This window comes from Trachemys scripta, chromosome 23 (assembly GCF_013100865.1).
Source record: "Trachemys scripta elegans isolate TJP31775 chromosome 23, CAS_Tse_1.0, whole genome shotgun sequence".
Lineage (NCBI taxonomy): Eukaryota > Metazoa > Chordata > Testudines > Emydidae > Trachemys > Trachemys scripta.
This window is the reverse complement of record NC_048320.1, coordinates 231131-258426: the sequence shown is the minus strand read 5'-3', so window position 1 is coordinate 258426 and position 27296 is coordinate 231131. Positions and strand designations below refer to the sequence as shown.

The 27296-nt window shown below is 46.8% G+C and overlaps 1 protein-coding gene across 2 annotated transcripts; it reads left to right on the top strand.

Moving 5' to 3' along the window:
- The first annotated feature begins 1086 nt into the window (after nt 1-1086).
- LOC117869348 (zinc finger protein 570-like) lies at nt 1087-27141 on the top strand. 2 transcript variants are annotated; one of them, XM_034756133.1, is made up of 3 exons: nt 1087-1131; nt 18860-18973; nt 25879-27141. In XM_034756133.1, exons 1-3 carry the CDS (start codon nt 1098-1100, stop codon nt 26838-26840), a joined length of 1110 nt encoding a protein of 369 aa, XP_034612024.1. In that variant the 5' UTR covers nt 1087-1097; the 3' UTR covers nt 26841-27141. The 2 variants fall into 2 exon arrangements, with proteins under 2 accessions (XP_034612024.1, XP_034612023.1); XM_034756132.1 differs by having other exon boundaries at nt 25876-27141.
- Nucleotides 27142-27296: the final 155 nt, after the last annotated feature.

Genomic DNA, 27296 nt, shown 5'->3' with positions numbered 1-27296 from the left:
ATTGGACACTTTGTGTTTGGTTCAATACCTTTTATGACAGATGTCTGGGTAGATAAAGTCTCCCCCATTACTAACTGTGTTTTGAATTTTTCGGTTAGTTGCAGGACAGTCTAGAACATCCGTGTGCAGGGAACGAGCCTGGGGGGAATTGTGCTGTGAAATTATTTCCTGTTTTGACATGTCCCCAATTGTCCCCTTTACCCTAACAGGCTGCAGCGTAACATCAATATTTTGCGCCAGATCTTTTCATCCTTCCAGGGATCAGGGAAATGGCTGCAGTGGAGCCAGTTGAGGTAGGGATTATCAGGGAGTTGCTGGTGGGTTCCCTTTGGAGGGAGAAGGGCAGTAAATTCAGAGGAGGTGGGCACTTCTGTGGGGGTTGGTGCTGAGGTGGGAGGGGTCAGGAAATACACAGAGTGGGGAAAGGGAGGAGGACAGGGTGTGACAAACCTACTAGATTTGGTTACTGTGGGGCCTAGATCCTAGTAACAGACCCCTGGGGTTTGTAGGTGGGAATTCCCTAGTTTGTAGAACAGGAAACAACCCCTGGACTTGGTTGGGAAAACTTACCAGACTCCAGTACTGCAGTCTGAACCTACAAACCACAGGCTGCTGTGAGATATAAAGGGGCCCCCATGAGTGAGGCCCAGGGAAGACACCCCATCCCCTCCCATCCAGTTGCTGGCAATGAGGAGGGTGTTGCGATTCACACCAGGGAGTTGTCCCTGGACCCTGCTGGGGCTCTGTCTCCTGTATCAGCCTCTGGCTAGTAGGTGAGTGATGAATGTGAAGACTTCTGCCCCGTCTCTCTGCTGGGAGGAGTGGGGGTGCTCTTTGTTTCCCCTCGCCTTGATGCTTCCTGGCTGCTGTCATGTGATGGGGTGTGGGTGGAACTATGCTGCCTGCCTGCCTCCCACAACTTCCAAGTGATTGGCCCTTCCCCTGTGAACAGTGGCGTTGTCAGTGGGCAGCAGGTACTGAGTGAGGGGCTCTTGCTCTTTCAGGGGCCAATGGCCTTCGAGGAGGTGGCTGTGTATTTCACCGAGGAAGAGTGGGCTCTGCTGGACCCCGCTCAGAGAGCCCTCTACAGAGACGTCATGCAGGAGAACTATGAGACCGTGACCTCGCTGGGTAAGGATTCCTGTCCCCTTGGTTATTAGAAGGGGAAAGAAGAGTTAAGGTTTACAACACCCCACAATGGAACCTCAACTCTGCCCTGTTTCTGTAACACTCCAACAGGCCAATGACACATATACTAGCACTTTGCCCTGCCCTGCTACACAACACTTTGGGAACAGAGTACAGGAGCAGTATAGCACAGAGTCCAACATCTTCTCTTTTCTGAGGCAAAGCTTGGGATTAGTCCCAGTGCAGGGAACAGAAGCGACTTACACTTGGCCTGCACTCAAACACTGAGCCTAGTGCACACAATCCATCGCAGACTTTCCAAATGTTACCATTATCCTTGCACTGAGGAGTCCTTCTGAGTCATTGCCTTCACGTACCCTTCGCTGAGCTCTGGAGACCACCGGCATGTGTGCCACCAGAGTGCTGACAATCCTCGTGGGAAGAACACACCCTTGTGCACCTTTATTGACACATCCTACATCACTCAGCACTGACATGAGGAAGTTTCACATGCACCTGTCTTCAAATCACAGTCACAGCTCTGCCCAGCTGCTCCAGCGATTCCCTCCACTGGTCCTGTAAAGCTACAGCTGACACAGTGCGCATGGCTGCAGTGCATGGGGCTAAATGCTGGTATTCAAACCTGTAGAACACACACCAACAATGGCATGTTCTCTTAGTCCTTCCTCCTGTTGATTACTGATCAGTACATTTTAAGGTCAGGAGATATTACTAGATCACCTAGTCTGACCTCCTGTATAATACAGGCCAGACAGTTTCATCCAGTTATCATTCTAGTGAGCTGAATACCATCTGTTTTGATGAAAACATCTTCCAGAAAAGCCTCTGCTGTAGACTTGAAGACTTCAAGAAAAGGAAATTTTCCCACTTCCCTGGTAGTTGGTTAACCTTTGCATCACTCTTACTGACCTATTCCCAGTGATATTTTCCAGCTCCAGGGTTAGGGGGAAGGAGCAGAATTCAGGTTGCATTGCCAGGGTGGTGTGTAGTTCAGTTCTTCATTTCCTGGTTTTTGGAGGTTTTCACTTTCATCACCATTCACATGCTCGAAGGGCATGAGGCAGTACTGGGCAACCTTAACTCTGCTTTAATGTAGTGTGTGGGCATTTAATTTCCTTGATTTCTTTTTAATGGAGTTTTTGTCACTATACATGTGTCTACATTACAGCTTTTTTCAGTAAGCTATGTCAGGTAAGGATGGGATTTTTCACACCACCAGCCAGCAGAGCAAAGCTTGCAAAACTCTTATTAAGCTATCAGTTCAATATCTCCATGTTGATTTTAGAGACTTCAAAACATTGTTCTTAACACAGACATTTGGGTATCAGGACAAAGTTTACATTCTGAAGGAGTTTCACACGTTGTCAGAAAGCTGTCAGTGAAGGGCTCGGACTCAAATGCATGATGTGGCTCAGGTTCAATGGCCAGAGCATGTCCCCTTGAGCCAACCAGTTACAGTGACGGCGGATTGCTGGAAACCCCCCAGCTGTTAAAAGACCTTCATGTGCTGACCTGTGAATTTCAATCTCTTTGACTCGTCGTTGGATGATGGTGTGGGGAGGAAGGTTTTGGATTTATTAGGAACTGCGGAACCTTTTGGGAAAGGAGGAGCCTGTACAAGAAGGGTGGGCTCCACGTAAACCAAAATGGAACCAGACTTCTGGCATGTAAAATTAAAATCTCCTCTATGATTTTTTTTTTTTTTCAACTAAGGTCTGGGGGTAAAGGCAAGAGTTGTGGAGGATAACAAGGTTCGGATAGAGCCATCCCTTAGGGGAGGATCCCTTAATGGGGATTCTCTATATCCTAGTAAAGTGGAGAGGATAGAAGTTCATAAAGTACCGGTAGTAGCTGAAGAAGGAGTCCTATTCAATTGCATCACATCAAAGCAGATAACTAAATATCGACAAATTGTACAAGTTCTTGTATGCAAATGGAAGAAGGCTAAATGATAAGATCGATGAACTTGAGTGCCTGGTTTTAAATGAAGATATTGATATAGTAGGCATCACAGAAACTTGGTGAAATGATGATCAATGGGACACGGTAATACCAAGATACAAACTATATAGGAATGACAGAGTAGGTTGTGTTGGCAGGAGAGTGGCACTATATGTGAAAGGAAACAGAGGGTCAAATATACTTTTAAAAAAATCAGTGACTCAAACTGCACCATAGCATAGGCGCCAACTTCTCTTGGCGCCAGTGGGTACTGGACCCCCTCCCGCCCCCGGCCCTGCCCTGACTCCACCCCTGCCCCACCCCCATTCCAACCCCTTCCCCAAAGTCCCTGCCCCTATTGGACTCCTTCCCTAACTCCCCACCCCGACCCCGCCTCTTCCCTGGGTGCACCGCGTTCCCGCTCCTCCCCCCTCCCTCCCACAGCTTGTTACGCCACGAAACAGCTGTTTTGCTGCAGCAAGTGCTGGGAGGAGAAGCGGGGATGCAGCGCGCTCAGGGGTGGAGGCAAGGTGAACTGGGGCAGGGCGGGGAGCTTGGCTGCCGGTGGGAACCCACCAATTTTTCCCTGTGGGTGCTCCAGTCCCGGAGCACCCACAGAGTCGGCGCCTATGCACCATAGAATCTTTACTGATAGAAATTCCATGCTTGACTAATAAGAGTATAGCAGTAGGAATATGCTACTCATCACCTGAGCAAGATGGTGATGGTGACTGTGAAATGCTCAGGCAGATTAGAAATGGTATAAAAATAGAAAACTCAATCATAATTGGGGATTTCTACTATCTCCATAGTTACTGGGAGCATGTCATCTCAGGACGGAATGCAGAGATGAAGCTTTTAGAAACTATCAATGGCTGCTTATTGGATCAGCTAATCCTGGAACCCACAAGGGGAGAGGCAATTCTTGATTTAGTTCTGAGTGATCCATAGGATCTGTTCCAAGAGGTGAATGCAGCTGAACCACTTGGTAATAGAGATCATAATGTCATTAAATTTAACATCTTTGTGAAGCCCACTACAGTGGCATTTAACTTCAGAAAGGGAACTACAAACAAGTAGGAAAGCTAGTCATATGTAATTAAAAGGAACACTCACAAAATTGAAATGCATGCAAGCTGCATGGAAACTTGTTAAAAACACCATAATATAGGCTCAAAATAAATGAATAATCTGAATGGGAAAAAACCCAAAATAGTAAGAGGGCTAAGAATATACCACCATGGTTAAACAACCGAGCAAATAAGGCAGTGAGAGGCAAAAAGGCATCTTTTAAAAATTGGAAGGCAAATCCTACTGAGGAAAATAGAAAGGAGCATAAACTGTGGCAAGTACAATGTAAAAGTATAATTGGGCAGGCCAAAAAAAATGTGAAGAGCAACTAGCAAAAGTCACTGAAACAATCACCAATTTGTTTCTGGAAGTACATCAGAAGCAGGAAGCCTGCCAAAGGATCAGTGGGGCCGCTAGGGATTGACATGCTAAACGAGCACGGAAGGCAGTGAAAGCCATTGCAGAGCAGCTTAAATGAATCCTTTGCATCAGTCTTCCCTGCAGAGGATGTGAGGGACTTTCCTACACCGGAACCATTCTTTTTAGGTGGCAAATCTGAGGAAATGTCCCAGAGTGAGGTGTCAATAGAGGCGGTTTTGGAACAAATTGATAATTTAAACATTAATAAGTCAGCTGGGTTACATGGTATTCACCCAACAGTGCTGAAGGAACTCGTATATGAAAAGTGCAGAAGTACTGACTGCAGTGTATAACCTACCACTAAAATCAGCCACTGTACAAGATGACTGGGGATAGCTAATGTAATACCAATTTTTTTTAAAAGGTCTCCAGAGGCGATTCTGGCAGTTAGAGGCTGGTAAGTCTAACTTCAGTACCAGGCACGTTAGTTGAAAACTATAGTAAAGAACAGAATGATGAGACACACCGATGAAAATGATTTGTTGGATAAGAGTCAATGTGGCTTTTGTAAAGAGAAATCATGCCTCACCCATCTATTAGAATTCTCTGAGCGGGTCAACACACGTGGACAAGGGTGATCCAGTGGATATAGTGTACTTGGAATTTCAGAAAGACTTTGACAAAATCCCTCACCAAAGGCTGTTAAACAAAGTAAGCGGTCCTAGCATAAGAGAGAAGGTCCTCTTGTAGGTCAGTAATTGGTTAAAAGAAAGGAAACAAAAGGTAGGAATAAATGGTCAGTTTTCACAATAGAGAGAGGTAAAGAGTGGGGTCCCCCAGAGATCTGTACTGGGGCCACTCTTGGTCAACATATTCATAAATGAACTGGAAACTAGGAGATGGCAAAGTTTGCAAATGACGTAAAATTAGTAAAGATAGTTAAGTCAAAAGCAGACTGTAAAGAGTTACAAAGGGTTCTCAAAAAATTGGGTGATTGAATTTCATCTGCCATTTTGTTGCCCACTTTTGATAAATGCAAAGTAATGCGTATTAGAAAACAATCCCTATAGATACAAAATGTTGGTGTCTAAATTAGCTGTTACCACTCAACAAAGACATCTTGGTGTCGTTGTCGATAGTTCTCTGAAAACATCCACTCAATCTGCAGTGACAGTCAAAAAAGCTAACCAAATGTTAGGAACCATTTGGGAAGTGGTAGGTAATAAGGCAGAAAATATCATAATACCACTATATAAATCCCTGGTATGCCCCACCTTAAATACTATGTGCAGTTCTGGTCACCCCATCTCAAAAAAGGATATATTAAACTTGGAAAGTGAAGAGAAGGACAACAAAAATGATGAGGGTTATGGAAAAGCTTCCCTATGAGGCGAGATGAAAAAGACTGGGAGGGTTCAGCTTGGAAAAGAGATGACTAAGGGGGTAGAGGTCTATAAAATTATGACTGGTGTGGAGAAAGAGAATAGGGGAGTGTTATTTACCCCTTCACATAACAGAAGAACCAGGGGTCATGGGATGAAATTAATAGGCACCAGATTTATAACAAACAAAAGGAAGTTTTTCTTCACACAACGCAGAGTCATCCTGTGGAACTCGTTGCCAGGGATGTTGTGAAGGCTGTAATTATAACTGGGTTAAAAAAGAGATAAATTCATGGAGGATAGGTCCATCAACTGCTACTAGCCAAGATGGTCAGAGATGCAACCCCATGCTCTGGGTGGCCCTAGGCCTCTAACTGCCACATGCTGTGAGTGGATGACAGGAGATGGATCACTCGATTAGCTCCTTCTGTTCATTCTAGGGTGACCAGATGTCCCGATTTTATAGGGACAGTCCCGATATTCAGGGCTTTTTCTTATATAGGGACCTATTGTCCCCCACCCCTGTCTTGGTTTTTCTCACTTACTATCTGGTCACCCTAGTTCATTCCCTCTGAAGCGTCTGGCATTGGCTCCTAGCAGAAGACAGGATACTGTACTAGATGGACCATTGTTCTGACCCAATATGTTCAGATCAGCAAAAGCCAAACTGATGATAAGTTCCAAGCACTATAGTTATTAACTTGTTTGGTGCTGCTTCCCCAAACAGGCAGTGTGCACCATACCCCAGCTGAGGTAGATGCCAAGTGACTAGCAGCCAGGGGATAATCAGAACCACAGTTATCAGAATGTTATCAGAGCAAGGTGATTTTGGTCAAAAGCTCGTTTTTGGAGCGCTGTAGCTCAGGAACCTCTGGAGTAATTAACCCCATCTTTGGACCACTAACCCTGTCCTGCACGCACATGAGGAGGAGTGTATTTCAGGACAGTGTGAGTAAGCATGTAAATTTTAGAGAAATGAGAATAGTTGGCATTTAAACAGAAAGTAATGCTGAACCTTAAATCTAGTGCAGCTGGTGGTCTGCTATGATAACTTTGTAAATGCATGGAGAATGTGGCAATCAGGTGCACCCATCTGTGGATAGGAGACAGTGTGAGGGTCTCATTTAGGAGTCCTTGAGACAAGGGAGAGGAGGAGGAGGGGAGAAGATGATGGGGAGCTGGTGTTCGTGGGGTGACACATAGGCGGGAGGGCTGAGAGCAGAGGGGACGAAGGGGAGGGGAGTGTGGAGGACTAGGATTAGAGGGAATCAGGGATGTTTGGGTACAATGGAAGGAGGAGGATGGAGGGCATCAGGGAGAGGAGCTCCCGTGAGCTGGTAATGGTGTGAGCTGGGCGAGTGGGAGACTAGGAATGGGGAAAAGGGGGTGGAGGGCCCAGCAGTGGTGCTGTTGTTGAGGGAGGGTTGGGTAGGTGATGTGGGTTAGCTGGGCAAGGGGAACACTGAGGTTAGAGGGACAGGGGGAGTGATGGGGTTGGAGAATGGTTAGTCTAGGAAGTAGGAGGGTCTGGTGGGGGAAGGAAGGGAAAGTTTCAGAGAGTCAGAGATTGTAGCACTTCACTGAGGCTGCTTTTGCTAAAGTCTCTAATGACCTGTCCCTTGGCAAAGCTCAGCGCCAGTACTTCCTCCTCCTCCTCCTCGACCTGTCAGCTGTCTGACACCACTGACCGTGGTCATCTTCTGGAAATCTGATCTTTTTTCCTCCCCTGCTTCTCCTCCTACTTCTCTAATCTCTCCTTCAGTGTGTCCTTGGACAATCCTTCTCATCCCCACTCCAGCCTTCTACAAGCCTTACACAAGCTCTGTCCTTGGTCAGCTTCTCTTCTTCTTCTGTACCTTATCTCTGGTAATCTCAACCACAAACACAAATTCGGCACTGTCTCTTGCTGGCAACTCACAGATCTAACATTCTGCTCCAAACCTGTCTTTCTCCCCAAACTGAAATCTCAGCCTGTCTCTCGGACATTTCCTCGGAGATGTCTGGCTATCAGCTCAAGTTCAAAAGCTAAAATGGCCAGAACACAGTTCTTAATATTCTCCCAAGCCACCCCCACCTCCTTTCTGTATCACTGCAGACACCACCACCATCCTTTCTGTCACTCACGTCTGTGCGCTGCGTAAAGGGCCTCACATTCAGCTGATTTCTTCATCTTGAATTTTCTTTCTGCAATCATGTCCCTAAGATGCAGCCTTTCCTGTCCATCCACAAAGCTAAGACTCTAGTCTGGGCTTTCATAGTCTCCTGTCTCAGTTACTGCAACATTCTCTTCTCTCCCTTGACAAATGCATCCTGCCCTGCTCATATCCATTGAGAATTCAACATCCACAAAGCTAACTCACTATCCTCAAATCTTAATCATGTAAGAAAGTTCTACCAATCCCAAAGGACCAGTCACCTTACCTCCCAGGTTAATGAATATTTCAGATCTTACCCAAATACACACTTACAGCCAATTCTTATGAAGTAAATTAAAATGTATTTAAAAAGAAAAGAGACTATTGGTTAAAAGATCAGTATACACAAAGACATGAGATCAGTTTCATAGAGATGATGAGCTCTGTAGTTGCAAAGAGTTCTTTTAGAATTAGTCCATAGGTTATAATTCAATGTTCGTATCCAGGGTGATCCAGGTAAGACTGGAGATCTCAGTCTTACGACTGAAGCTTCCCCTGCATAAAGCATCAAGCAGATCTGAGATGAAAGGATCAGGTCCCAAGAGTTTTTATACAGTTTTCTGGCAGTCTCTTGACCATACGGTCCTGGGTGAACAATAGGCTTTTGAAGTAACATTCTATTTCCTAAACATCACTGGTAACTAACTACATGGATTAACATAAGGTAGTTTATCAAACTTTAAAGAGACATGCAGATAATGACATTATTTCACTCAAGATTCATCTAAATGTTTGATCTCTGAATCTATAGCTATAGTAATAGAATGGCTGCTCTGCTCTGTCCAGTGTTGATAACAGTCAGCTGCATGCGTGTGTTCCCTCTGTGTGCTGCCCCAGATCTGCGCAGATCGCTGACACGGCAGACCCCGAGAGAACCCCCAATGACCACAAACACTGATAAGGTATGAAGGCACCCAGCCAGGTTTATTGCCAAACAAAACAGTCTCTAGCTCCCCAGATCAGATGTCTACAGTTCTGCTAGTACATATGTGCTCCCTGCCAATGGACTGGCTCAGTCGGGGCGGGATTTACCACTGCCCCCTAGGCCAGACCAAGACATCCATTCAGGGACGCATTCTTATACACAGGTACAAACAAGTTACACATCACTCCTGACACATTGAAATACAACCCCTCTGCGTGTTAGGGTGCTGCCTCTCTCCTGGTACATGTGGGTTCGAACAAACAAGTCTATCCATCACGTTATCCTTTTGACCCTGTCTTTAGGATGGGTCAGCCTGTTCCTCATTATCTCTGTGGAATGGGTTCATCCCAGAATGTTCCGGTGCCATCCTGGCACATGTTTATATTACTACTTTTAGGTATGTGTGTACGTGCAATTAGCAGCCACCTTCTTGCCAACTTCTGTGAGCCGGGCCTGCCTCTGGCTCACAGCTTAACTTTGTTAGCAAAGTCTTGACCATTATTTAGTTCAGGCCTCTGATACAAGGGTTTGTTTCAGGGCCTCATCTTACTACAATAAGTAAACCCATACAATTAGTGTCACCTCTAATTCTCTAACAATACAGGTTTGCATTTCAAAGTTCTAGCCTATCTAACATGGAATGGCCCTAATGACTATTTATATACTTTTCGAACATGTCTGTAAAGGCTGAATCTGGGTCAGTTAGCCTGCGAGCTGCTTAACCCTTGCTGGCCATGTGTCACAATAGGCCTATCTCCATTTATATGGATACACGAATCAAGAACTGTCCACATATGAATGAAGCAGACTGGATAATGGAAAGCTCCGACTGGGCATTAACATGTAATGACTGGGATCCAAGGGAAGAAGAACATGGGAATACAACTGCACTGCACTTTGGGACACAGGAACGAGGGTACAAACCAACAGGGCTTTAAGTTTGCTGCTATCCAGGGTAAAAAGACTGAGACAAGGAGACAGAGAGAGAGAGATGAAATCGAGGAGGCTTTGGAAAAGCTGGGCAGAGGACTCTGCCAAAATGAATATAGAGTTCAGTTTTGCTTTACTGGACTAACCAAGAGATCTGTATGTCCTGTGTTGCAGTTGCCTAAGCAATGCGGTCTTGTTCTGAAAAGGCTGCCTTGGGTTGCTGCAGATACCTATTGGCTGCAACACCCCAGAAGAGATGGTGTTTACAAGCAGTTTGAAATCATTTGGACTGACTGAAGTGCCATCATGATACAACGGGGTGCTGCCTCCAGCAAGGCCTGTTTCAGAGTACAGACAATCCCCAACTTACTCAAGCGTTCCGTTCAGGAGCGCCTTGCATAACTCACATTTTGCGTAAGTTGGAAATGTATCTCCGAGCATTATGTAAAAAACAAAAACCCTCCTATTTCTATCTTACAGAACTTTTTCTGTAAGTGCGGATTTGTGTAGGCCGAGTCTTGCATAACCCGGGGAGCGTCTGTAGTGGAGCTGTGGGGATCATGCTACAAAAGGCAAAGCCTTGGAAGTAGCACATTATGGTTATGACTGTACTGCTGCTGGGAGACATCCTCTCAGCCTGAATCCACAGACGTGCGCTAGCAGCCGTGGTAGGGGGACCTGGGCCCATCCGACTCCACTGCGTCCCGACCCAGAGTCCTAACAGTGGCACATGGTCCGCCACTGGGCTAGTGTGGAATCCAATCGCAACATGCTGACCTTACCTGGGTGGGAGATACCACTCACTCTACCTCCAGGGGTCACTTCCTACTGGGTTTCCTGAAGCTGCAGTCCATATGACATTGTGGTCTCTGGGCTCCTCAGCACAGGTAACTCCCTCGGACTTCTACTCCAGCCGGTCAGCTGTAGGCAGCACATCTCCGGTCTGTGTCTCAGAATCTCTGTCTCCCGCAGACAAAGGGCTGTAACAGCTCCTGGGCTGGAGCCTCCACCAGGCATTGTCCTTCCTTGGCTGTCAGTGCAGACTGAGCTGGGCTGCTGTCCTTTATAGAAGCACAGCAGTTGGAGCATGCTGAGCATAGTGTGAGGGGCAGGACTTCCTCTCCCATAATGTGGGATTAATCCTTTCCTGCCTAATGCATGGTATGCACACCCTGTCATAGGGGTCCAGTAGTCTGGAAAGCTTGAGAGCCACTGGTATAGAGGAGTCTAGCTTATTCAGGAAAGCAGAAGCAGGGTGAAAAGGGAGGAGGTGCTGCATTATATGTTAAAAATATATATGCTTGTTCTCAGGTCCAGAAAAGGGTGGGAAGCAGACCAGCTGAGGTTCTCTAGGTAAAGATAACAGAAATAAAAAATAGGGGTGACCCCATGGTTGGGGTCTACTATAAATCATGAAATCAGGAAGAGAAGGTGGATGAGGTATTTCTAGAGCAAGTAACAGAAATAGCCAAAACACAAGACCGGGTAGTCATAACAGACTTAAACTACCCCAATATCTGTTGGGAAAATAATACAGCAAAACACAAAATTTCCAGTAAGTTCTTGGAGTTACTGGGGACAACCTTTTTGTTCAAGAGAGTGGCAGAAGTAACCATGGGGACAGCTATTTCAGACTTCTGTATGGTGAGAAGGGAGGAATTGGCAGGAAATCTGAAGGTGGAAGGCAATTTGGGTGAAAGTGAACATGCAATCATAGATTTTATGATTCTAAGGAAAGAAAGGAGTGAGAGCAGCAGAATAAGGACTTCTAAAGAACAGACTTGAACAAACTAAGAGAACTGGTAGGTACAGTCTTATGGGAAGAAACTCTAAGGGAAAAATGAGTTCAGGAGAGCTGGCACTTTGTCAGGGAGATAATATCAAAGGCATAACTGCAAACTAAGGTGTTGTGAAGGAAAGAAAGGAAGAATAGTAAGAGACCAAAATAGCACCACAGGAGCTCTTGAATGACCTGAAAATCAAATTTTGAATCCTACAAAAAATGGAAACATCGACAAATTGCAGTGGAGGAGTATAGAAGGAGAGCACAAGCTTGTAGGGACAAAATCAGAAAGGCTAATTCAGTCCAGGAGCCTAAAGCACAAATGAAATACACCGACTGTTGTATATATGTTAAGGGAATTCTTAAGAGTACAGTGGTCAATTGGTCTTTGTCCACTGAAGTTAGTAGAATAAGTAATCATAGTAATTAGGTCTGTGAAGCAATTAAAAAAAATAATTGCGATTAAAAAATTTGCAATTAATCACATGATTAATCATGCTGTTAATAATAGAATACAGTGCTATTTATTTAAATATTTTTGAATGTTTTCTACATTTTCAAATATATTGAATTCAATTACAACACAGAATACGAAGTGTAAAGTGCTCACTTTATATTTATTTTTATTACAAATATTTGCACTGTAAAATACAAAGAAATAGTGTTTTTCACTTCACCTAATAATTGACTGTAGTGCAATCTCTTTATCATAAAAGTTGAACTCACAAATGTCTTCATGTGACAGGTGATCAGCAGGCAATGGTTTTTCCTGAGAGTGCAGCTTCCGTAGGTTTGGTGTGGAGGAGAGAAGTTGCCTTCCCCTCCCCTCAAGGATTTCCTATGTATCCACCTTAACTTGTATAGGGCCTGGTCTACACTATGAGTTTAGGTCGAATTTAGCAGCGTTAAATCGAATTAAGCCTGGACACGTCCACACGACGAAGCCCTTTTTTTCAACTTAAAGGGCCCTTTAAACCGGTTTCTTTACTCCACCTCCAACGAGAGGATTAGCGCTAAAATCAGCCTTTGTGGGTCGGATTTGGGGTAGTGTGGACGGAATTCGACGTTATTGGCCTCCGGGAGCTATCCCACAGTGCTTCATTGTGACCGCTCTGGACAGCACTCTCAACTCAGATGCACTGACCAGGTAGACAGGAAAAGCCCTGCGAACTTTTTAATTTCATTTCCTGTTTGCCCAGCATGGAGAGCACAGGTGACCACACAGAGCTCAACAGTACAGGTAACCATGATGGAGTCCCAGGATCGCAAAAGAGCTCCAGCATGGACAGAACGGGAGGTACGGGATCTGCTCGCCATATGGGGAGACGAATCAGTGCTAGCTGAACTCCATAGCAGTAAACAAAATGGCAAAATATTAGAAAATGTCTCAAAGGCCATGAAGGACAGAGGCCATAACAGGGACGCACAGCAGTGCCGTGTGAAAATTAAGGAGCTAAGGCAAGCCTACCACAAAGCCAGAGAGGCAAACGGAAGGTCCAGGGCAGAGCCGCAGACATGCCGCTTCTACGCGGAGCTGTATGCCATGCTAGGGGGTGTAGCCACCACAACCCCAAACGTGTGCTTTGACTCCATCAATGGAGAATCATGTAACAGGGAAGCGGGTTCGGGGTACGAGGAAGATGATGATGAAGACAATGAAGATAGCTCACAGCAAGGAAGTGGAGAAACCGGTTTCCCCAACAGCCAGGATATGTTTATCACCCTGGACCTGGAACCAGTAACCCCTGAATTCACCCAAGGCGTGCTCCCAGACCCTGAGGGCACACAGGGTACCTCTGGTGAGTGTACCTTTGTAAATATTACACATGATTTAAAAGCAAGCGTGTTTAATGATTAATTTGCCCTGGCATTCGCAGCCAGTACAGCTACTGGAAAAGTCTGTTAACGTGTATGGGGATGGAGCGTAAATCCTCCAGGGACATCTCCAGAAAGCTCTCCTTCATGTACTCCCAAAGCCTTTGCAAAAGGTTTCTGGGGAGGGCTGCCTTATTACGTCCGCCATGGTAGAACACTTTACCACGCCAGGCCAATAGCACGTAGTCTGGAATCATTGCATAACAAAGCATGGCAGTGTATGGTCCCGGTGTTTGCTGGCATGCAGACAACATCCATTCCTTATCTCCCTTTGTTATCCTCAGGAGAGTGATATCATTCATGGTCACCTGGTTGAAATGGGGTGATTTTATTAAGGGGACATTCAGAGGTGCCCGTTCCTGCTCGGCTGAACAGAAATGTTCCCCGCTGTTAGCCACGCGATGGGTGTGTGTGTGTGTGTGTGTGTGTGAAGTGATCATCCCAGAGAATTGGGTGTGTGTGTGGGGGGGGGGGGCACTTGGGTTTGTGCTGCATGTTAACCCGGAAACCGCAGCCCCTCCTTTTACATTGCAAACCCATTTTAAATGGCCAACCCAACGGGTGCTTGGTATGGGAAATGAGGGCACTACTGTTTGAAACCATTCCCACATGTTAAGAAGGTTAAAAAAGCCAAAAGACTGTGGCTTACCATGGCTGCCTGCAAGCCGAAATCTGTTGCCTGGCACTGTGTGAGTGATCTCTCACACCAAACCGGCAAGCCCTCAATATAAGAGGAAAAATGCGACCTTGTAACGAAAGCACATGTGCTGTGTAATGTGAACAGCAAAATTTAACGTGAAAGAGTGTACCCATTGTTCTCTAAAATGTATCTTTTTTTAACCACCTCTCCCTTCTCCACCAGCTGCAAATGTTCTCCTTCACAGAGGCTAGTGAAGATTAGAAGGAGAAAACGGTGGACTAGGGATTATATGTTCTCAGAGCTCCAGATGTCCTCCCACGCTGACAGAGCACAGCAGAATGTGTGGAGGCAGTCAATGTCAGAGTGCAAAAAAGCACAATATGAACGAGAGAAGTGGCGGGCTGAAGAGAGCAAGTGACGAGCTGAAGAGGATAGGTGGCGTCAGCTTGCAGACAGAAGGCATCAAACTGATATGCTCCAGCGTATGGTTGAGCTGCAGGAAAGGCAGCAGGAGCAGACACCGCCGCTACAGCCCCTGTGTAACCAACAGCCCTCCTCCCCAAGTTCCATAGCCTCCTCACCCAGACTCCCAAGAACGCGGTGGGGGGGCCTCTGGCCACCCAGTCACTCCACCCCAGATGATTGCCCGAGCATCGGAAGGCTGGCCTTCAATAAGTTTTAAAGTTTTAAACTGCAATGTGTCCTTTTCCTTCCCTCCTCCCCCACCCCTCCCGGGCTACCTTGGCAATTATCCCCCTAGTTGTGTGATGAATTAATAAAGAATGCATGAATGTGAAGTAACAATGACTTTATTGCCTCTGCAAGCGGTGCTCGAAGGGGGGAGGGAAGGGTGGTTAGTTTACAGGGAAGTAGAGTGAACCGGGGGGGAGGGGGCGGAGGGTTCATCAAGGAGAAACAAACAGAAGTTTCACACAGTAGCCTGGCCAGTCACAAAACTTGTTTTCAAAGCTTCTCTGATGTGCACTGCACCCTGCTGTACTCTCCTAACCGCCCTGGTGTCTGGCTGCGCGTAATCAGCGGCCAGGCAATTTGCCTCAACCTCCCACCCCGCCATAAATGTCTCCTCCTTACTCTCACAGATATTGTGGAGCGCACAGCAAGCAGCAATAACAATGGGGATATTGGTTTCGCTGAGGTCTATCTGAGTCAATAAACTGCGCCAGTGCGCTTTTAAACGTCCAAATGCACATTCTACCACCATTCGGCACTTGCTCAGCCTATAGTTGAACAGGTCCTGACTCCTGTCCAGGCTGCCTGTGTACGGCTTCATGAGCCATGGCATTAAGGGGTAGGCTGGGTCTCCAAGGATAACGATCGGCATTTCAACATCCCCAACGGTTATTTTCTGGTCCGGGAAGAAAGTCCCTTCCTCCAGCTTTTGAAACAGACCAGAGTTCCTGAAGACGCGAGCATCATGTACCTTTCCCGGCCATCCCACGTTGATGTTAGTGAAATGTCCCTTGTGATACACCAGGGCTTGCAGAAGCATTGAAAAGTACCCCTTGCGGTTTATGTACTTGGTGGCTTGGTGCTCCGGTGACAAGATAGGGATATGGGTTCCGTCTATCGCCCCACCAAAGTTTGGGAATCCCATTGCAGCAAAGCCATCCATTATGACCTGCACGTTTCCCAGAGTCACTACCCTTGATATCATCAGGTCTTTGATTACGTTGGCTACTTGCATCACAGCAGCCCGCACAGTAGATTTGCCCACTCCAAATTGATTCCCGACTGACCGGTAGCTGTCTGGCATTGCAAGCTTCCACAGGGCTATCGCCACTCGCTTCTCAACTGTGAGGGCTGCTCTCATCTTGGTATTCTGGCGCTTCAGGGCAGGGGAAAGCAAGTCACAAAGTTCCATGAAAGTGCCCTTACGCATGCAAAAGTTTTGCAGCCACTGGGAATCATCCCACACCTGCAACACGATGCGGTCCCACCAGTCTGTGCTTGTTTCCTGGGCCCAGAATCAGCGTTCCATGCCATGAACCTGCCCCAGTAACACCATGATTTGCACATTGCTGGGGCCTGTACTTTGTGAGAGGTCTATGTCCATGTCAATTTCCTCATCACTCTCGTCGTCACGCTGCAATCGCCTCCTCGCCTGGTTTTGCTTTGGCATGTTCTGGCTCTGCATATACTCCAGGACAATGCGCGTGGTGTTCATAGTGCTCATAATTGCCATGGTGATCTGAGCGGGCTCCATGATCCCAGTGCTATAGCATCTGGGCTGAAAAAAGGCGTGAAACTATTGTCTGATGGAGGGAGGGAGGGGCGAGTGACGACATAGCTTACAGGTGCAGGGAATTAAAATCAACAAAGGTGGCTGTGCATCAGGAAGAAACACAAACAACTGTCACACAGAATGGCCCCCCCAGAGATTGAACTCAAAACCCTGGGTTTAGCAGGCCATTGATTTCACAGAGGGAGGGGGAAGCAAATGAATACAGAACAAATCTGGTCCATCTATTTTTTACATCTTAAGCTGGCAGCAGATGGTGCAGCATGACTGATCGCCATCGGCATCTTCTGGATACTTGGCAGAAGATGCTGTACTACAACTGCTAGCCATCATCGTCAAGACGGTTCAATAGGACTGCCGGCAGGACTGAGTCTCCAGGAGACAAAACATGTCTGCCCAGGTGCCTCTGATTGAACTCACTGAGGAATATTACAGTGACGGATATCAATCGTAATACACCATCTACTGCCAAAAGGCAAGGAGCTGTGTAGCAATGCAGCCCCACGTCTGCCAGCACCCAGATCGCCGATGACGCTACCAGTCATACTGCACCGTCTACTGCCAAAAGGCAATTAGCTGCTGCTGTGTAGCAATGCAGTCCCACGTCTGCCGGCACCCAGAGGACATATGGTGACGGTGAGCTGAGCTGAGCGGGCTCCATGCTTGGCATGGTATGTTGTCTGCACAGGTAACCCAGGTAAAAAGGCGTGAATTGATTGTCTGACGTTGCTCTGATGGGGGGAGAGGGGCCTGATGCCATGTACCCAGAACCCCCCGCGACACTGTTTTTGCATCATCAGGCATTGGGATCTCAACCCAGAATTCCAATGGGCGGCGGAGACTGCGGGAACTGTGGGATAGCTACCCACAGTGCAACGCTCCGGAAGTCGACACTAGCTTTGGTACTGTGGATGTGGTCCACCAACTTAATGCACTTAGAGCATTTTATGTGGGGACACACACAATCGACTGTATAAAACCGATATCTATAAAACCGGCTTCTATAAATTTGACCTAATTTCGTAGTGTAGACATACCCTATGACATTATTTCAAAGGGTCCTTTGAAGCTCATAATACTTCCTAGGGTTTATGTTAGCCAGGTCTTCTGCCCGGAGATGTTACAGACCATCCCACAGTAATAAGTGCGCACACATATTTTTAATGCAATGAACTCCTAAGATACTGAAATGTATTCAGTAAGGTTTGACTTAATTTGGTAAGGATGGTCCAGGATATTGCAGGAAATTGCCATCCATGTCACACCCGTGTCTGTGTGTATCCATCTGTCCCTTGTTTTATTCCTAGATTGTCAGATCTTTGGTGCAGAGACAGTTTTTGTTCTGTGTTTGTAGAATGTCCATCAGAATGGGATCCTGGTCCATGACTAGCGCTACTAGGTGCTACAGTAATAGAAATAACAATGGGGAGGTTCTGGGCAGTGGGAGGGAGGGTGTTAGAAAGCTAGGCGTGGGAAGGTTTGGGGCAAAGCACTCCTGTGAGCTTGGAGGGCTGAGAGCAGTGGTAAGGGGCTGGGATGCCATGGAACAGCTGCTATATGGAGTTAGGATGCTGTGGAGGGCTGGAAGAACTGGAACTCAAGGCTCTGGATGGGTTGGTGCTGGTTAGAGAAAAGGGAGCATGGGTGCTGGGTAGCGGGTGCCCCAGGAAATAGGGATGCTAGCAATGGGAGGGAGCAAAGGGACACATTTCTGGCAGGAGTTCTTGGGAATCAGGACCAAGGAACAATTGAGACATTGGGCTGATGGGGTAGAAGTGGTTGGGGAGCAGGAAATTTGGGGGAACTGGTAGCAAGGAGTGCAATGGGCAGTGAGAGGGGAGGAGAGAACACAAGTAGTGGTTTCTCCTCGGGTCCCAAGAGGTGTGGAAGGGTGAGAGCGGCTGGAGGAAGGGGTGTGGGGGTCATAGTGATTGGCAGGGCAAGCTGCCTCTCTCTGCCCTTCCTCGTCTCTCTGAATGCCCCTCTCTCAGCTGTCAGGCCTCGTGCCTCTCCCCCCCCTGCACTGTCTGTGGGCCTCTGTCAGTAAGAAGCAGGTCCAGGGGCTTCCCCTCTGTCTAGAGTCTTCCCTTTCTGGGACATGGAGTTAGCTGCTCTGGTTTTTAGGAGTCCCTTTGATCGTGAATGTCTGGCTGTATGTTCCCAGTAGATATGGGATCAGTTACATCCCTCATTAGAAGAGTGTCCTGCACCTTTGAGCATCTGGGGAGCTGGCCCCAAGATTTTACTGATTTAAAATGGGCTGGGGTTGAAATAACAGAAGTTTTTGTGTGTGTGACAAATGTCCCATGAATTCATCTTATCTCACTTGTCTTCTTTCCCCTGGGCAGGGTTTCCAGTTTCCAAACCTGATATCATCTTCCAGCTGGAACCAGGGGAAGAGCTGTTGTCCCCAGATCTCCAGGGCTCAGAGGAAAGAGAGATCCTGAGAGACATCTGCACAGGTGAGGAGTCGTTAAACTGTTAGTGCCTGAAGGAATCTGCTGGGATTCCCAACAAAGACCTTATGAGTTCTCTGGATTCAGGATTGTCCCCAGCAGGTGTCCTATCCTCAGGGCAGATATTGCTCATGGCTTCCTACTTGGGCTTTCAAATGATTAAAAAAAATAATTGCAATTAATCATGGAGTTAAAAAAAAGTTGTGATTAATTCAGTTTTAATCACACTGTTAATCAGTAATAAAATGCCAGTTTGAATTTGCTATAAATATGTTGGATGTTTTTCTACATCTTCCTACATTTTGATTTCAATGATAACAGAATTCAAGGTGTAAAGTTGCTCACTTAATATTATCTTTTCATAGAATATCAGAGTTGGAAGGGACCTCAAGAGGTCATCTAGTCCATCCCGCTGCTCAAAGCAGGACCAATTCCCAGCTAAATCATCCCAGCCAGGGCTTTGTCAAGCCGGGCCTTAAAAACCTCCAAGGAAGGAGACTCCACCACTTCCCTAGGTGTAACGCATTCCAGTGTTTCACCACCCTCCTAGTGAAATAGTTTTTCCTGATATCCAACCTGGACCTCCCCCACTGCAACTTGAGACCATTGCTCCTTGTTCTGTCATCTGCCACCACTGAGAACAGCCGAGCTCCATCCTCTTTGGAACCCCCCTTCAGGTAGTTGAAGGCTGCTATCAAATCCCCCCTCATTCTTCTCTTCTGCAGACTAAACAATCCCAGTTCCCTCAGCCTCTCCTCATAAGTCGTGTGCTCCAGACCCCTAATCATTTTTGTTGCCCTCCGCTGGACTCTTTCCAATTTTTCCACATCCTTCTTGTAGTGTGGGGCCCAAAATTGGACACAGTATTCCAGATGAGGCCTCACCAATGTCGAATAAAGGGGAACGATCACGTTCCTCGATCTGCTGGCAATGCCCCTACTTATACAGCCCAAAATGCCGTTAGCCTTCTTGGCAACAAGAGCACACTGTTGACTCATATCCAGCTTCTCGTCCACTGTGACCCCTAGGTCCTTTTCTGCAGAACTGCTACCTAGCCATTCGGTCCCTAGTCTGTAGCAGTGCATGGGATTCTTCCGTCCTAAGTGCAGGACTCTGCACTTGTCCTTGTTGAACCTCATCAGGTTTTTTTCGGCCCAATCCTCTAATTTGTCTAGGTCCCTCTGTATCCGATCCCTACCCTCTAGTGTATCTACCACGCCTCCTAGTTTAGTGTCATCTGCAAACTTGCTGAGAGTGCAGTCCACACCATCCTCCAGATCATTAATAAAGATATTAAACAAAACCGGCCCCAGGACCGACCCTTGGGGCACTCCACTTGAAACCGGCTGCCAACTAGACATGGAGCCATTGATCACTACCCGTTGAGCCCGATGATCTAGCCAGCTTTCTATCCACCTTACAGTCCATTCATCCAGCCCATACTTCTTTAACTTGCTGGCAAGAATACTATGGGAGACCGTATCAAAAGCTTTGCTAAAGTCAAGATATATCACATCCACTGCTTTCCCCTCATCCACAGAGCCAGTTATCTCATCATAGAAGGCAATTAGGTTAGTCAGGCACGACTTCCCCTTTGTGAATCCATGCTGACTGTTCCTGATCACTTTCCTCTCCTCTAAATGTTTCATAATTGATTCCTTGAGGACCTGCTCCATGATTTTTCAGGGGACTGAGGTGAGGCTGACTGGCCTGTAGTTCCCCGGATCCTCCTTCTTCCCTTTTTTAAAGATGGGCACTACATTAGCCTTTTTCCAGTCATCTGGGACCTCCCCCGATCGCCATGAGTTTTCAAAAATAATGGCTAATGGCTCTGCAATCTCACCCGCCAACTCCTTTAGCACCCTCGGATGCAGCGCATCTGGCCCCATGGACTTGTGCACGTCCAGTTTTTCTAAATAGTCCCGAACCACTTCTTTCTCCACAGAGGGTTGGTCACCTTCTCCCCATGCTGTACTGCCCAGTGCAGCAATCTGGGAGCTGACCTTGTGCGTGAAGACAGAGGCAAAAAAATCATTGAGTACATTAGTTTTTTCCACATCCTCGGTCACTAGGTTGCCTCTCTCATTCAGTAAGGGGCCCACACTTTCCTTGATTTTCTTCTTGTTGCTAACATACCTGAAGAAACCCTTCTTGTTACTCTTAACATCTCTTGCTAACTGCAACTCCAAGTGTGATTTGGCCTTCCTGATTTCACTCCTGCGTGCCTGAGCAATATTTTTATACTCCTCCCTGGTCATTTGTCCAATCTTCCACTTCTTGTAAGCTTCTTTTTTGCGTTTAAGATCAGCAAGGATTTCACTGTTTAGCCAAGCTGGTCGCCTGCCATATTTACTATTCTTTCTACACATCGGGATGGTTTGTTCCTGCAACCTCAATAAGGATTCTTTAAAATACAGCCAGCTCTCCTGGACCCCTTTGCCCTTCATGTTATTCTCCCAGGGGATCCTGCCCATCTGTTCCCTGAGGGAGTCAAAGTCTGCTTTTCTGAAGTCCAGGGTCCGTATTCTGCTGCTCTCCTTTCTTCCTTGTGTCAGGATCCTGAACTCGACCATCTCATGGTCACTGCCTCCCAGGTTCCCATCCACTTTTGCTTCCCCTACTAGTTCTTCCCTGTTTGTGAGTAGCAGGTCAAGAAAAGCTTGCCCCTAGTTGGTTCCTCCAGCACTTGCACCAGGAAATTGTCCCCTACACTTTCCAAAAATTTCCTGGATTGCCTGTGCACCGCTGTATTGCTCTCCCAGCAGATATCAGGGTGATTAAAGTCTCCCATGAGAACCAGGGCCTGCGATCTAGCAACTTCTGCTAGTTGCCAGAAGAAAGCCTCGTCCACCTCATCCCCCTGGTCTGGTGGTCTATAGCAGACTCCAACCACGACATCACCCTTGTTGATCACACTTCTCAACTTTATCCAGAGACTCTCAGGTTTTTCTGCAGTTTCATACCGGAGCTCTGAGCAGTCATACTCCTCTCTTACATACAACGCAACTCCCCCACCTTTTCTGCCCTGCCTGTCCTTCCTGAACAGTTTATATCCATCCATGACAGTACTCCAGTCATGTGAGTTATCCCACCAAGTCTCTGTTATTCCAATCACATCATAGTTCCTTGACTGTGCCAGGACTTCCAGTTCTCCCTGCTTGTTTCCCAGGCTTCTTGCATTTGTGTATAGACACTTAAGATAACTCATCGATGGTCCCTCTTTCTCAGCATGAGACAGGAGTCCTCCCCTCTTGCGCTCTCCTGCTTGTGCTTCCTCCCAGGAGCCCATTTCCCCACTTACCTCAGGGCTTTGGTCTCCTTCCCCCGGTGAACCTAGTTTAAAGCCCTCCTCACTAGGTTAGCCAGCCTGCTGGCGAAGATGCGCTTCCCTCTCTTCGTTAGGTGGAGCCCGTCTCTGCCTAGCACTCCTTCTTCTTGGAACACCATCCCATGGTCGAAGAATCCAAAGCCTTCTCTCCGACACCACCTGCGTAGCCATTCGTTGACTTCCACGATTCGACTGTCTCTACCCCGGCCTTTTCCTTGCACAGGGAGGATGGACGAGAACACCACTTGCGCCTCAAACTCCTTTATCCTTCTTCCCAGAGCCACGTAGTCTGCAGTGATCCGCTCAAGGTCATTCTTGGCAGTATCATTGGTGCCCACGTGGAGAAGCAGGAAGGGGTAGCGATCCGAGGGCTTGATGAGTCTCGGCAGTCTCTCCGTCACATTGTGTATCCTAGCTCCTGGCAAGCAGCAGACCTCTCTGTTTTCCCGGTCGGGGCGGCAGATAGATGACTCAGTCCCCCTGAGGAGGGAATCCCCGACCACCACCACCCTCCTCCTCCTCTTGGGAGTGGTGGTCGTGGAACCCCCATCCCTAGGACAGTGCATCTTTTGCCTTCCAATCGGTGGAGTCTCCTTCTGCTCCCTTCCCTCAGATGGGTCATCTAGTCCACTCTCCACATTAGTACCTGTAGAGAGAACATGGAAACGGTTGCTCACCTGTATCTCCATTGCTGGTGCATGGACGCTCCTCTTTCTCCTTCTGGAGGTCACATGCTGCCAAACCTCCTCACAATCCTTCTGTCCCTGCTGCGCCTGCTCTGAATCTTCAGAACATTGTGGCCGTAGAAGCATCTCCTGACGTCTGTCCAGGAAATCTTCATTTTCCCTTATGCAACGCAGAGTCGACACTCGTTTCTCCAGCCCTCGAACCTTCTCTTCCAATATGGAGACCAGCTTGCACTTTGTACAGACAAAGTCGCTTCTGTCCTGTGGAAGAAAGACAAACATGGCACAACCTGTGCAGGTTACAACAGCTGATCGCTCACCTTCCATATCACCGTCCTCTTAAGAGCTTCCTCAACTGTTGCAGGAACTACTCAGAGAAACCTGCAGATGAAAGCCTCAGTGCGCTCTCCCCACGCGAACTCCCAGGCAAACTCCCGCTGTTAGCCTCTGCTGTTCGCCGCTGACTGCCCTTATATACCAGTCAGGCCCACTCAAGGCCCACCTGGAACAAAGCACTCCTAATTCACACTTTTCAAACAAGCAAGCAAGCAAGCACACGGTCAAACTGACCAACTGTCCCAGCAGCAGACACTCAGATACTCACCAACACAGCCCCCCTAATGCAGCACTTAGCGTACCTCCTCTCGGACAGCTCCCAGGCAAACTCCCGCTGTTAGCCTTTTATTACAAATATTTGCACAGTAAAAATGACAAAAAGTCAAAACCTGAAGGGGCATACGAATGTTTTGCATCTCTGGCACGTAAATAGCTTGTGTGACACTGCACCCCATATTCATCATAGTGATAAAATTATGATGTGATTGTGACATAATTCTGATGCCTCTGGTACAAGATGTGTTTTGTGAAGTGTCTGTGAATTTTCTGAATATGAATATCCTATTTGTATGCATGTACCAATTTTGTCTCTGGAATTATGAATATTGACTATGTATCTGTATTTCAAATGTGCTTACTCTGGGTAACAGCCACAACGAGCCTTTCAGGTACAACAATGAAGAAGCCAGACAGCGCTGATGGCCCATCAGCAAAGACAATGGACCATGGAAGAGCTTAGCCTGGCTGAAACATTCACATGAAGGCTATGAGTAATGGCTGCTATGACTCAGCAAGGCATGTTAGGTCATGTGACCAGACCACATGACACTTGAACTTTTTTTGGTACCTGTATTTTTTCACAAACTGGGCTGGGAATTTAGCTTGAAACAAAGAGTTCCCGCCATATGAAGTGACTCTATAAGGTAGGGAGTGACATCATGACTGGTCTTCACTCCCCCACAACTCAACACCTGAAACCCGGGCTGCACAGCAATTACAGTCTGTGCCTTAAGAATCTGTAAGCCTGCTTGTGTCATCAGTCAGCATGCAGATTAGCACTTTCTCACCCTATCTGGTACATTAGGCTTAGTTTGCGTTTTTGTTTAATCTGCTTTGATCTGTTTAGTCACTTAAAATCTATCTTTCTGTAGTAAATAAACTTGTTTTATGTCTTACCTTACCCAGTGTGTTTTAAGTGAAGTGGCTGGAAAAATCTCAGCTCTGTAAACAAAGGCTGGTGCATATCTTTCCCACATCGCAGGGAAAGTGACCGATATTGATGATCTTGCATTGTACTGCTCCCTGTGCAGTGCAAGACAGTATAATACTGCGTTTGTACTCCAGCAAGGGTGCAAGGCTGGGGAGCTGGGAAATGGGCTGTGTCTTCTGTCTGTCCTTGAGTGGCTTAGGTAAAGCACTCAGGTAGCTCAGTTGAGTGTGTGGCGCCACCTGCTGTCATGTTGGGTGATAACAGGGCCTGGAGAGGCTGGCTGAATCACCAGCAGAGCAGTGTGAGAGAGGCCAGTCCAGCTTAATGGTTACGGGGCAAAGTGATTCCCACAGCTACCAGACTGCACCCTGGGGGTGACAACCTCTCACACCTTGCAACGCCAGTTACAACACTGCCTGTGAATGCCTATTCTCACTTTCAGGTGACATTGTAAATAAGAAGTGGGCAACATTATTTCCTATATATGTGAACAAACTTGTTTATCTTAGGGGTTGGCTGAAGAAGAAGTAGGACTGAGTGGATTTATAGGTTCTAAGGTTTTACGTTATTTTGGTTTTGAGTGCAGTTAGGTAAAATAAACACTCACAATTCTACATTTGTAAGCACCTTAAAGACTAACAGATTTATTTGGGCATAAGCTTTCGTGAGTAAAAACCTCACTTCTTCTTGCTCTATGCATCCGAAGAAGTGAGGTTTTTACTCACGAAAGCTTATGCCCAAACTCTATGCATCCGAAGAAGTGAGGTTTTTACTCACGAAAGCTTATGCCCAAATAAATCTGTTAGTCTTTAAGGTGCCACCAGACTCCTTGTTGTTTTTTACATTTGTAAGGTGCACTTGTATGATAAAGAGCTTGTACTACAGTACTTGTATGAGGTGAATTGAAAAATACTATTTCTTTTTATCTTTATTTGTATTCTGTATTGTAATTGAAATCAATATATTTGAAAATGTAGAAAAATATCCAAAAATATTTATAATACATTTCAGTTGATATTCTATTATTGTTTAACTGTGGGATTAAAACTGCCATTAATCATGACTCTTTTTTTCAATCTAGTTACTTTGTTTTGTGTTAATCACTTGACTTAACTGCAGTGAATTGACAGCCCTACTTCCTATCCATTCTGACGAAATCCTTGCAGTGGCTCCCTCCCTGCACTCCCTTCTCCCTGAGTATTTGGGTGGGAACTGGCTGAAGAATTCATCCCTTCCTCTCTCCCCTTTGGGGAAGAGTTTGGGGAAATTCAGTCCCATCTCCAGGTGTTCTTCCAGTTTGTTCTCCTCTTTTCCATTCCTGTTTCTGATGTTTTTCTTTGTGTCCCAGCAGGTGCTGGGCTGGTGAGTGAGACCATGGAGCAGAATTCTCAACAGGAAGATGATGAGGAAGTGGAACCACGTGGCAAATTATTGCAAAGATGCAAAGGGAGTGTGTCCAGGAGTTGTGATCAGGGAAAAGCCTGTGAAAGTCAGCACATTCCAGAGAGGTGGCAGGAAAAGCAGCCAATGCAGAAAGTTGGTCAATCTGTTTATTATCGGGGAACTCACAGACATCTCAAGGAAACCACGGCCCAGCAGAGAATCCCCATGGGAGAGAGAAACAACATGTGTATTGAGGGTGGAAAAAAGTTCAGTAGGCACTCACACCTTATTAGACATCAGAGAATCCACACAGGGGAGCGACCCTATGAATGCTGCCAGTGTGGGAAAACTTTCACTCGGGGCTCACACCTTATTAGACATCAGAGGATCCACACAGGGGAGAAACCCTATGGATGCTGTAAGTGTGGGAAAACCTTCACTGGGCGCTCAAACCTTCTTAGACATCAGAGGATCCACACAGGGGAGAGACCCCATGAATGCTGTGAGTGCGGGAAAACCTTCACTGAGCGCTCAAACCTTATTCAACATCAGAAGATCCACACAGAGGAAAAACCCTATGAATGTTGCGAGTGTGGGAAAACCTTTACTCGGCGCTCAACCCTTATTAGACATCAAAGAATCCACAAAGGGGATCGGCCCTATGAATGCTGCCAGTGTGGGAAAACTTTCACTCGGGGCTCACACCTTATTCGACATCAGAGGATCCACACAAGGGAGAGACCCCATGAATGCTGTAAGTGCAGCAAAACCTTCACTGAGCGCTCAAACCTTATTCAACATCAGAGGATCCACACAAGGGCGAAACCCTGTGAATGCTCTGAGTGTGGGAAATTCTTCAGTCAGAGCTCAGCCCTTATTGTTCATCAGAGAAGCTGCAAGGGAGTTAAAGACCATAAAAACCTTGTCTAGATTTTGTTTTCTTTTGCTAATTCCCACATACTGATCTTTAAGGCAGCATTTGTGTCACCGTGGTCTCTTGACTCCCTCACCTGAGTTGTCTGCTTTTCACTTTTGCAGCTCACCTTTCCTTGAGATGAGTCCCACACTGTTTTTCATCAGCTCCTTTGTGCTATGTCATGGAGGTGTGTGTCCCTCCAACAGGAATCATAGAATATCAGTGTTGGAAGGGACCTCAGGAGGTCATCTAGTCCAATCCCCTGCTCAAAGCAGGACCAATTCCCACTAAATCATCCCAGCCAGGGCTTTTTCAAGCCTGACCTTAAAAACCTCCAAGGAAGGAGATTCCACCACCTCCCTAGGGAACCCATTCCATTGCTTCACCACCCTCCTAGTGAAAAAGATTTTCCTAATATCCAACCTAGACCTCCCCCACTGCAATTGAGACCATTACTCCTTGTTCTGTCA

Bases quoted from the DNA above. Each gene is read 5' to 3' on its own strand.
- LOC117869348 (XM_034756132.1), top strand. From the start codon at position 1,098: ATGCAGGAGAACTATGAGACCGTGACCTCGCTGG. The intron at 1,132-18,859 runs GTAAGGATTCCT...TCCCCTGGGCAG, and splicing joins TGAGACCGTGACCTCGCTGG to GGTTTCCAGTTTCCAAACCT. The intron at 18,974-25,875 runs GTGAGGAGTCGT...TTTGTGTCCCAG, and splicing joins CCTGAGAGACATCTGCACAG to CAGGTGCTGGGCTGGTGAGT.